The sequence below is a fragment of the Protopterus annectens genome, chromosome 4.part0 (genome assembly GCF_019279795.1).
Source record: "Protopterus annectens isolate FY-2018-M chromosome 4.part0, PAN1.0, whole genome shotgun sequence".
Classification (NCBI taxonomy): Eukaryota; Metazoa; Chordata; order Ceratodontiformes; family Protopteridae; genus Protopterus; species Protopterus annectens.
This window is the reverse complement of record NC_056733.1, coordinates 1,796,665,188-1,796,677,791: the sequence shown is the minus strand read 5'-3', so window position 1 is coordinate 1,796,677,791 and position 12,604 is coordinate 1,796,665,188. Positions and strand designations below refer to the sequence as shown.

General features: G+C 39.1%; 1 protein-coding gene across 1 annotated transcript in view; it reads right to left on the bottom strand.

The window, feature by feature from the left end:
* LOC122800026 (LON peptidase N-terminal domain and RING finger protein 1-like) overlaps positions 1-12,604 on the bottom strand; it is a 770,380-nt gene that overhangs the window by 540,143 nt on the left and 217,633 nt on the right. The window contains exon 3 of the mRNA XM_044069488.1: positions 4,490-4,612. Coding sequence (XP_043925423.1) covers positions 4,490-4,612 — 123 coding nt within the window. The remainder of the gene's footprint in view (positions 1-4,489; positions 4,613-12,604) is intronic.

The following is a 12,604-nucleotide window of genomic DNA, read 5'->3' as shown; positions in this document are numbered from 1 at the left end:
TCTTGTGTGTGATCATGTATAAGGGACTAGAGGAAATGAAGGTGTCACATTCACCTGAGCACACAGATTCCTTGCTGCTGTGCTGTGCTACAGAGGAAGAGTGGTCATTATATTTTGACTTTCCAGTTGCTTGTCATGCAGGAGAAATATCTTCATCAGTACAAATTCTCTAACAGCCTCTAAAAATGTCATAAAGGTGCTGGAATTCTGGAAAGAGCAAAAATGGAGCTAAATATCTAGTAGATGCTGTTGGGGCTCTGGACATACCAAACGTCAGAAACAAAAAATGGAAAAAGCCTGACCACAACTCAAGTCTGATTAGTGAATCAGGTGTTGGAAGGCCTAAGGGAAGAAAAGGTAGGATGACTGACTGATTGTCCGGTGGTCGGTTCATTACATGCAACTGAGACTTGCAGACAAAACAGTCATGACCACAGACATAGACTTTGTATGCCAAGCTGGTGGCAGCAACCTTCATTAGCATGCAGATGGGACCACTTACGTGGCAGAGGAGAAGAGAGTAGACCCTCATGGAAATAAGGGCACCCAATCAGCCACCAGTGAGTGGGGTTTGGCCTAACAAGATAACACCCTGATTACTATTTGAATGACTGCTTCTTTGGTTGGATCTCACCCTACAGGGAACAAATTAGCTGACTGATCACAAAGGGATGCAGATAAGGAGTGGACAAAGTATAAAAATTACAACGCTGATCTATTTGTACCCTGAGGAACATTTAGAGAGCGGGCCTTATTGGAACATGTAGTTTGAGAGTCTTCATGTCTTGGAATGCCATGCAAAATCATTCCTTTGGAGGGATAACTGTTTCTGCAGTTACCATTCAATACTTTTGTTTTTATTAGGATTTGCCAGCAAACACTGCTGTACCTAATGTTAAAGAGTACAGAGTTGAGGATAAGGAATTTTAAGAAATGTTATTATATAACCTTGAACTATTGCCTGCAATAACTATTTATGTAACAATAGCTTTCCAGGATGACAGCTGGTACTGAAAACTTCGTCCTGAGGCAATTAGGGATGGGGAAGACGTAAGGAAGTACACATAGTTATGTTGATCATATATAATATTTATATTTCCTTTCCTCATCAGTGTGACTGCTCTTGTATTGCTTTTCCCTATAAGACTGCTGGATAATTGATATTTAAAAAAGACTTTTAATTACTAGAAAGCTCCTTTGAAACTTGGGTTGCTGAATGGTAATTCTCCTTAGGGGAAGACCTGATCTTCCTCTTTTCCATGTCAGTTATTTCATCAACTGGGTGCCAAAATAATAATTGATCCTGAGAAATAGAAACATTCAGTAGGCTTGCTTTTCATCTTCTCTGTTCATTGTTGAACAAGGCACATTTTTTTAAAATAACCCCTGGGCAGATTGTGTTAGGCATTGCTTTAGGCTATTGAAAAGGTTTTGTCCATGCACCCTTTCGAGACATACATGTTGAGTATCAACATATTGGCTTTTAGCATTCAAAACATCCTGCAGAGTGTAAAATATAGATGGAATAGTTCATTTATATTCTGACAGCATCATTTACATACAGCACTTTATGAGGAAAGGAGGATCTCTAGTAGGCCGGTTAAGGTATACTCTTACGTAGATAAAGCTGAGAATGTTACGTCTTCAAAAAGAAAACCTGTGAACTGAGGATCTGACTTCTTCTATGAATTATCAATGCAAAATCATTCAGAAAAAACACTGCTCATTCAGAACATATTACCCCTATAACCCGCCTGCAAAGGTAAAAAATAAGCATTTTTTGCAGGGAGGCAAGTAGCCACCCCTCAAGCATGCTGAACATATAACTCCACTGCTGCACAAGAATAACGAAAGAAGAAAATAACCATTAAAGCATATGGGTTCCTATCAAGTTGTCGAACTTTTAAAAGTTCGAATGTCATATGGTCAACACCATATGATCGAACTTTTAAAAGTTTGAACGTTTCATCAGAGATCCCCATATAGTGCGGCAATGGAAGTTTTCCATTGTCTGCACTGTAGTGCGATCTCGGAGTTGGTACATTTAAAGAGCAGGGGGTGTGGGGAGTGCAGGGAGGCTTGCCCCTCTGCTTAAGCTTTCAGGTAGTTTTTTTCTGTTTTTTTTTTTTTTGTATCCGATATAGACCCAAGCATACAGTAGTCCCACTGCCTGTATGCAAATTAAACATTTGAGCCTTATAAAAAGTGATTTTAACCTGTTGTATTCTTGCAGATAGAACCCAATCATCAGGTCCTCAGTTACCTGTACAGGAGCAGACTCTGTATCCTCATGCTATGAATCACAGTATGAAGAATATCAGGCCCATGTAAAAAATCTTCTTGTTTTCAGAATTCATGGGCAAGGGGCTTCTTTTCATTTTTGTTTTGCTGTGACAATAGTTAATCTTTGCAAAGGATTATTTGCATATGCAAAACAGAACTGTGCTGACTTGATGGGAGAGATCAATGCAGGTTCCTGATGCTGCTTAGTGGTTTCTTGCGTAATGTTGAAGTGCTCCCTGGAAGATAATTTGAAGATGAAATGAAGTAAAAAGAGAGAGAAAGACAGAGATCTAGAGAACTCAAGATGGGTTCAGGAGTAGACAAACATCTCTCTTTATTTGTGAGGTTTTGACTTCTCAGCTACAACATAATACCGATCTGAAGTTTCATGAACTTGGAATTTCATGAGCTTGAACTATAATTGTAGACTCTAATGCAGGCTCCAACGGGATGCATACTGATCCCTTACCCAGAGCCTGTTGTATAAGAACCACCCTTATACAAGGAGCTTGTGGAATTTCAGAGCTACTGCAGCAGCAGAGATTGGCAAACTAGCAACACTTCCATTCTGTGCCCCACACTTATGACAGATTTTAAATAGTTACACAGATAGTTTTTCTAAGACTGAAATTACTTATTGGCAATCTAATAATTACTTCTACCTTTTAAAAACAGACAGTTTACATGCTAATATTACAGTAATAATAATGTCAGCTTGTAAACCTCTTTAGTGGCCATAGAAGCTGGCAGCCCAGGCAGCCACCACCTCCCCCCACAGCTCTGGTGAATTCACATATTTTATCTTCATTCAAGGTTTCTACCTTTGATATTTCCCTTTTTTATTTTTCAAGTCCTTAATATTTTCTTTCTCTTTTTCACTGCCCCTTTCTCTTCCCATGGTTAACGTTTGTTGTACCTGTTACCCCTTTTTTATTTTTCTTTCTGAAGTGTTTATCTAGTCCTTAAAGCATTTCTATGCCAGGAAATAAGACAGGAGCTTAACATCTTGTTTGCATGATGGCTTTTTTACTTTTAACACAAATTTAGCATGTTTCTTAAATGACATCAATCCGCTTCCAGAATAAAGATTGAATCTGAGTTCGTTTTGGCAGTTTGCCTAGCAAAAACAAATTTATTGACATGGGGGCCGTGGTTCCTGATTTAAGTATCACTGAGAATCCTGTGAAGAGCTTTTGTCCTTCTGGAGTAGTTGTAGAGAGACTGCCTAATCTTACTGTCCTGGAAATTTTTTTATTTTCAGTCCTAAGGAAACTGTTAACATACAAAAACATCACAGTACACATCACTTACGCCGATTCCAGCATTTAGCTCAAGTTTTCCAGCTCAAGCCAGGCAGTGCTCTTTTCCTATATGGAGATGGCAAGCACTATAGACCTACAGGACTTCAGCTCCCACTTTATCCCAATCTCCATCAAGAACCCTGGCTTATTTCTGAATCTCCTTCATTGTGGCTACAATCACCAAATTTGTCACTGGGGCACTAAATTAGCATCTGTCTGGATACCAGTGCACACTAATTCGATTATTTAGTAGTACAAAGGGCAAAAAAGTGAGAACATGCAATTTGTTTAACCCAAGACTGCATTCTAATGGAAAATACCTCCAAAACACTCCAAAAATGTTACAAACAAATGCACATGAAATCATAAATCACACAAATGCAATTTATTTTCAGATGTTTACTTTTACAATTAGCAGAAATGTCTGTAAAGAAAAATCAGGGATCAAGTCATGGAAAAACACTGCTCAAGGGAGCACACTTACAAACCTCCTAAACATCCTGCACTGAGGTGTACTTAGTAAAGAAACTTACATTTCTGCATGCTGGTCCACATGTCCCAAGGACCTCAGCAGCTCTATAACCAGATTAATCCAGGCATCAATCTGCTTTAAGTTATGCTCCAGAGGTGAAAAAGCATAATACATATGAGGTAAAACTATGACTAATGGATATTAACTGTGCTTTGCTGTAAGCTTTGACTGCTATCTAACATGCTCTACTCTCCACTGCCCTGGCCACAAAAAGGATTTCAAAGTATGGAATAGTCGTTCCTACTTCTCTTTCTCTGTAGTAATACTATGACTGTAAAGCTTTAACAGGTGTGTAGTATGTTCTTCAAATGAGGAGGCAGGGAACCCAGACTCGATCAGTACATATCATTAAAAACAGGAAAGCTTTCCTTACCTTTTCAGCTGCCCTCTGTGCTGGTATAAACATTGGGTCAAGTATAAGACAATGATGGAAACTAGCCAAGGCATCCACCTGCCTACCCAGATCAAGGCAAACTTTCCCTTTTCTGAAGAACCCCTAAAACATAAAAAACACAGAATCAAAATGCAGCTTAATGTCACACAGAGGTTAGATTTCACTGACATTTGATTTGTTTAACATTACTTAATTACTTAGCTTAAAATTACTTACATGCTTAACCCTTCTGACACTCAAAGAAAGACCAACATTTAAAAAAATATATGCACAATGTTTTATTCAGCTTAGTCAGGTTACTAAAAGGAGCTGAATGATATAGTATTATCATTACTCAACTATAAAGATGGCCCAATTAATCTGAGAATGCATGACCAGGAATGACCCGACAATGCATGACCGTGAATGACCCAATTACTCTAACTCTGACAATGCATGACCGTGAAGAAAGAAGGAGAACTTGACATTTTGTGAACAGTACATTTTCACAAACCTTTGAGGGGGAATTGTAAAGTTAGGGTGTTTTAAAGTGAGTTGAAGGGTAAAGGTAGCTTGTTCCAAGAAATATGTCAGCAGAAGACTGCAGTTTCAAAACTCATTGTATTGATATGCTGTAGTGAGTTATTTTTTATGTCTTTCATTGTATGGTTACTTGAAAATGATTATATCATAAATAGTCAAATACCACAAACAGCGGCCATCAAATAACCAAAACTAAAACATCACATACACTAAACCATAAATGCATGTAAATTCAAATGCATAAATCACTGAAAAGCGACAAAACAATTATTTCATCAGGACAAAATACAACAAATAAAAACATGAAGACCTCACTTTTGTCCATGGGAGCAAACTCACCTGCATCCTCCATGCAACAGTCTTCTTCAAAATGGCATTTCATCATTATTACTGTTGGCACCTACAAGCACTTGACCTTATTGCACATATGAGTCCACAAAACTGGTCAAATTTTGTGCATTTTAATAACTGCACAACACCTGCAGAAATACACATGTGCACACATCTGTATGTAATGTATCAATGTTTACATTTGAATGCATACTCTACTGGTGCAGTTTCCATTTGTATATCACCACTGATACATTGCATGTGTAATTTTCTTGTGGTTGTATAACCATGGAGTTACTATACGCAAGAGGGGTGAAAAGGTGCTTGCCCCCTTCACAGATACTTACTTTTCTATGATATTTTGATAAGATTTTTGACTGATTCCACTAAATGATTTTTAAGTTAACTGAGTTTCATTCAAATTTTACCATGTTTTGAAATGAAATGAAATACGTGTAATCATATATGCAATCACAATATATATGCGTTCGCACACACACACACACACACACACACACACACACACACACACACACACACACAGTGGTTTGTGTTGCTGCCTCACAGCTCTTGGTTTTATAGTTTGTTTCATGGTTGTGCTGTCTCTTTCATGTCCTCTCTTTACATCCATGTGGGTTTTCTTCATGTTTTCAGTTTCCTCCAATATCTCAAAGTCATGGTGTAGGTAAACTGTCAGTCCCCAAATTACCTCTCAGTATGTGTGCCATATATGTGCACACATAATGTGATAGACTAGCATCCTGTTTAGAACTTACTTTTCTTCTTTGCACCCACATACTGCTTGGAGGGCATCAGGCTTCCTCACATCTCTGAAATTGATTAAGTAGGAGTCTGGGGAATAAATAAAGGATATGTAGATGTCTCGCAGTTACTAAGACATGGTTTAAAGACACAGAGTGTACATCAGCAGAGCAGGGTTATAATGCCTTCCACACATTTAGACCAGCTACTACACAGGAAGGTGTCTTAATTTACATCAAAAGCAGACACACCTCAAATTGGGTGAAACAGTTTGACTCACTTGAGCTTCTGCATGATCAAATTACAGTAATTAAAGTCCTATACCATATTCTTGCAAGCTATAATTCCCCCCATGACCAAGGAAACATATAACACATACCTAAACATACTGAAAACACTCCCTATTAAACCTAACACCATCTTAATGGGCAAAGTTAACTACCCCTCTACAAACAGATAATCATACACAATCCCAAACATGCAGACCCAAAGATTCCTAGGTTTTGTAAATGCAATCACCCTGAAACAGGTAATCTGTATGCCCACTGTTGGTTCTGACATGCTTGACCTGGTCCTCACAAACATAAAAGAATGCCTCCCACCACCACCACCAAGTGTAACATCCTCACTGGTCAGGTCAGACCATAAAGCCATCTCCTTTGAAATTAAAAGAAAACCTGAAACCTTAGCTAACCCTGGACTTTTAGGATTTTTTTGTAAGGCAACTTCTTACTATTAAGTGATAACCTAGCAACATTTCAAGCTCCACACCAACACCCTAATAACACCTCTGCCTATGCGATATTCTTCACAAAAATCTTGTACAGTCATGTTAATGCCTGCATAGAGACAGCTGCACCTACCTGGAATAATCAGAGGACAAACTCAAAATACAAGCCATCCTGGTGAAATTCCAATGTCAACAGGTTGCATTACAAAAAAGAAGAAAATCATGGCAAAAATGATGAAGTGCAATGAACAGCAAAGTAAAACACCCTCATCAATCTAAACAAGCAACTCAGTGGGCTAATCAAGTCTACCAAAACTAAATTTGAGATAAAAAATAACCTTCTGGCCCACAGCAATCAAAAGGCATTCATCAGCTATGCCTGCAACCTCAAAGGCAATGCAGGACAATGTCAAACTAATTGCGAATGGACCCACTTATATTGAGCCATGAGATATAGCTAATCTACTGGCCAGCAAAATTGGCTCCAATTTTACCTCATCCTCCCCACTAGATAATCCTCAGGAAATATCTTCAACCACAACTCCCCCAACTATCCCTAGGGAATAGATCCTTAATGCACTCTTTAAGGCCAAGAACACTGCATCACTGGACCCTGATAGTATTTCAGAATGAATCCTTAAAAGTCTGAAACACAACCTACCAGGACCACAAGAATCGCTGTGTAACAGTAGTTTCCAGACAGACTTCATGTCAAGCAAATGGAGGACTGCAACTATCATTCCTCTGTACAAGGGCAGGCCATCTATGGACCTAGGCAGCTACAGATACATATGTCTCATTAGTCTCATATGCAAAGATATGGAAAAAAATTATCATAGTAATGACAAACAATGACATAAGAAACCTTCAGACACTAGATTCAACTCAGTTTGGTTTTGTCAAGGGCAGGTTATGCATACTCAACCTGGGGATTTCTTCAAGAAGGTAACTAAAGCAATGGCAATGGATGAGGGTAGAATGGTGCATACTCCCTACCTTGTCCTGGTCAAAGCAACTGGCACAATACTTCACTTGGCATTGTAGGCAAACTCACAAAATTATGTATAAATCCCTATGTCACCCACTGGACACCCAGCTGGCTGAAAGATAAAACTAGGAAGTCAGTACCTCTACAAAAAGGTCAGTTAAAAGTGGAGCTCCTAAAGTGTGAGTGATGGGGCTGCTCCTTTTAGCCATCTACTTATCTGAAGTCAAGGCCAACATCGAGAGCCTCTGGCTGACCAAGTCTGCAGTCGACTGCAAACTGTGCACAGTCAAGGAATCCCCCAAACACACAAATACCCTCCAAGAATGCCTGACACAGACTAATAACTAGTGCCAGAACCATACTCTCAAACTCACTGTCAAGAAATGCATAATATCATCCTTTGCAAAGACAGCTACCCCTGGAAACTACCTCATTGATAATACGCCCCACAGAGTAGAGCCAGTGGTCAGGGATTTGGGAATGCATGTCAAAAGTAAACTGGCCTTTGACCATTGCTTATTTATTTATTTGTTTATTTACTTGTATATGTTCTATTTGTTCACCAATTTACTGGAGTAGTCTATTGACCCTTTTCATCCACAGCCCAAGTTCAAAAAGCAGAAGACAGGTTCAGTCTTTCAGTTGACAATATTATTTACAAAATGAGTACACAGCAAAATTCAGAACATAGTAAGATTAAATGCAGGTAGAATAACATTAAAATGTCGAGTCAGAGTGGAAAAAAAGACATATATAAAATGCAAGATGTGCATAAAATACAGTGCACTCAAACATATAATACTTAAACTTGTATATACATATGAAATATTTGCATATAAGATGCCACATTAAGAGGCTGAGAAACGTTTATTAAACATATTCTAGTATTCATGACATGGGATGATCATCATGGTGGCAGTTGCAGGTAGATTCAGAAAAGAGATGTCCTTTAAGTGAAGTGCATCTTTGAAGCTTTTAATGGTTTCTAGATTTTTGATGTCTGTAAGCAGGTGGTTCCAGGTATCAGGTTCCAGTCTAGATAAGGTGCTTTCACCTACAGCAGTTCTAAATGGAGGGCGTACTAGAGTGAAACTGTCATCTGAGTACATATGTGTTGTCCTGTAAAGGTAGTTTCACTCTTAAAGGGGCCAGTGACCGTAATTTACCTTGAAAATTAGAGTACTTAGAAGAAAAGTAGCCCTATGAGGTACTGAATGCAATCTGGCATTTTTAGCAAAGTGTAAGGTATATCTGTGGGTCTGATAATAGCATGAATCTGCAGATTTTATTCTCAGCAGTCTGCATTCTGTGAGTATTGTGGGCTGAATGCATAACAAGAAAAGGAAGGCCATATTCAAGTTTGGCCAACAAAGCAATAAAATATTTTTAGCAATGGCCCTGCAAGCAGTAGGTGAAAGGAGGTGACTGATCTTGTAACACAGTTTTAAATAAGCAAATACTTTATTAGTTACAAAATCAGAGTGTGTGTGTGTGTGTGTGTGTGTGTGTGTGTGTGTGTGTGTGTGTGTGTGTGTGTGTGTGTGGTAAAGGAAAGGGTAGGGTCACGTATTAGGCCTAGGTACCTCTGTCCAGTGACATTAGGTATTCTGTCCTCATTAAGATGTGTTATGAAAACAGGAGGAATATTGGACAATTTCTTGACTAAGAGAAAGACCATGACATTAGTTTTCAAGGGGTTAATTACTAGTTTGTCAGGAGTGGACCAGGTGCATAACTAAGTGAAACTGTCCTATAACTTGGTTTGCAGGTCAGACTGGCTAGTACTGGACTGCAGGAGCAACATATCATCTGCATACATTATTAATTTAAGATCCAGTAATTCTACAGGGAGGTCATTAACAAAGTGAGAGAACAGGGCCTAGCATAGACCCTTGCAGTACAGCTTTAATAAGTTTACCAGCAGTAGCTGACATATATATTGCTATGGATTTGGAAGGTTCTATCTTTCAAACAGCTGTAAAACAAGCAAATATGTTATCTGCAAAGTTGAGTCTTTTGAGTTTGTTGAGAAGAAGGGTATGGTTCACTGTTTCAAAAGTCTTGTCATGTCAACAAACAGACCTGCAATAATAAACCCTTATTCAAGTAGCAATAAATGGTGTCATTGGCCATTACCGGGACAGTAAAGGTAATAAAGGCATTGAAAAAGCCATGTTGTACATCACACAACAGGCCATAGCTGGTAATGTGCTTAAGTAGTTGCTGTTATAAAAGTTTTTTCAAATATTTTGGTAATATGACACAGGGTAGAAATATGTCTAAAATGCTTCAACCCATTAGGAGAAGTGACTTTAGGAAGAGGGATTATAACTGCATGCTCGAATGCTGGAGAGGAAGTGTCTGAGGTAAAAGAGAGGTTAATGATATGAGTAAGGGGTTTAGTAATTTTTTCAACCACAATCCTTAGGAAGGTGGGATGAAGATTACTGGATTTAGATCTTGAATTCTTGAGTTTGAGTAGTAGGGACTTGGTCTGTGTTACTGAAATTTCAGAGAACTGAAGGGTTGTTGCATAAGAGACTAGCGAGTATAGATAAGAGAATGAAGGTACTTGCTCTTCATTGGTGGAGGAGTAAATTGTTCGAAAGGCTTGAATCTACTGTAATAACGAAATCTTGCTATGTTATGCAACATATCAGCAAGTGTATGGCATCTAGGTCCAAGGATGTCATTGTTCCACTGTACACAGCCCTCATCAGTCCACTGCAACAGCTGGAGCATCCGCAGAGGTTCCTCACAAAAAGAATACAGGGGTACAGGTGCTTGCCAGGCACTCTGATTTCCTCTTATATCCTAAGGACACAAAGCAAGAGAATTGGTCATCCTCTAAATTGGACATTGTGCATACCCATTATGTGATGGATTATTGCATCTCAAATCCAAAGATACTGAAAGAATTATCATGGAAATGATCAATAATGATATAGTAAACCTCCAGACACTGGACCCAACCCAATTTGGTTTTGTCAAAGGCAGGTTGTGCTTACTCAACCTGGTGAATTTCTTTGAGGAGGTCACCAAAGCAATGGATGAGGCCAGAATGGTTCACACTGCCTACCATGACCTGGCCAAGGCATTTGACACAATACCCCACTCGGGCATTGTTGACAAACTCAGGATGTTAGGTACAAACCCTTATGTCACCCAGTGGATAGCCAATTAGCTGAAAGACAGCACCCAGGAAGTTAGAATTGGGTAGTCTACCTCTACAAAGAGGCCAGTCAGAAGTGGAGTCCCTCAGGGATCAGTCCTGGGACCACTCCTTTTTGGCATTTAATTCTCTGAAGTCAAGGTCAATGTCAGTGGTCGCTGGTTGACTAAATTTGAAGATGATTGCAAATTAGGAGCTGTCATTGAATCCCACACTGGCACAAATGTTCTCTAGGAGGGGCTAACGCATACACACAACTGGTGTCAGAGCCATGGACTAAAACTAAATGCCAAGAAATGCATAATAGTATCCTTTGGGAAGCCAGCCACCCCTGGTGACTATCATATTGACAACACACCCCTTCAAGCTGACCCAGTAGTTAGGGATACACATAGATGGTAATCTAGCCTTTGAATGTCACATGTCTACAGTAGTGAGGTAATCATTCTATGTTTTGCAACTTATAAACAAGGGTATGGCATCTAGGTCCAAGCAAGTCATTGTCCCACTGTATTCAGCATTCATCAGACCTGTCATTGAGTACAGTGCCCCCTTTGGTGAGTACCTAACCAGGCATATCCAATCACTGAAATGTCCACAGAGGTTCCTCATTAAAAGAATACAGGCTACAAGTAGCATGTCCTTTGCAGACTGCCTCAAGGCCCTGTCCCGTCTTGAGAGGAGATCTATGCCTGGTATTCAGGGCATTGTCAGACGCCACTCTGATGGATCTCCTGCATATCTGCAAAACAAATAGCCTCAGAATTACCTGTTCTAAAGAATTAAACCTTGCCTGTGATATAAATAGGACCTGCTAGAAAGACAGGTATGTATCTCAAAGAGTACCCCTTCTCTGGAACAGGGTCATCATCCATGAGAAATAGAGTTCCACCCTAATCCGATTCAAGTATAACTTGGACAATTGGATGGGGAACAGGAAATTCACCTTTGGTTTGGCACCTGTGTCTCTCATGGACACAGGCAGCCTGTAAATGGTTCATCTCACAGGCCCTATTTGTAAATGCTTCATCTCTCAAGCCCCTTCTTACACTTATCAAGGGTACCAGAACCTGTCAGAGATTTGGGATGCTTGACTAGGCTTAAAAAGGCCCCAGTGGTCATTAGTATAGTACACATCTATGAACCTAGCAATGACCAAGTTACAAAATTATGAATTCAAATAGTATACATTAACAATGCTTGCAAAATGATGTCTTTTATTTCACAAGGAAATTAAAGGGACATATTTCAGATAAAAATATATAAAACAACTACAGAACATATCCACATTCTACTCTTTGGTATGTGGCAAACCATGTTTTCACTTCAACTTAATACAGAAGAAAGTTCAATAATTTCACAAGGCTAGCAGGAAGTTGTGAACATTTCCTAAAAATTAAATGTTGACATCAGAGTCAGATTCATGGGCTACCTTAAATATATTTGCATCTCACTACTCCTGATTCATATGAGAATTTTGGGTCTATATTATAAAAACGAATGATCAAACGATCGAACGTTGTTATATCGAACTCAAAAGTTCGACTTCACAACACATCAAACTACCAGAACAGTGATTTTTTTCCCAGG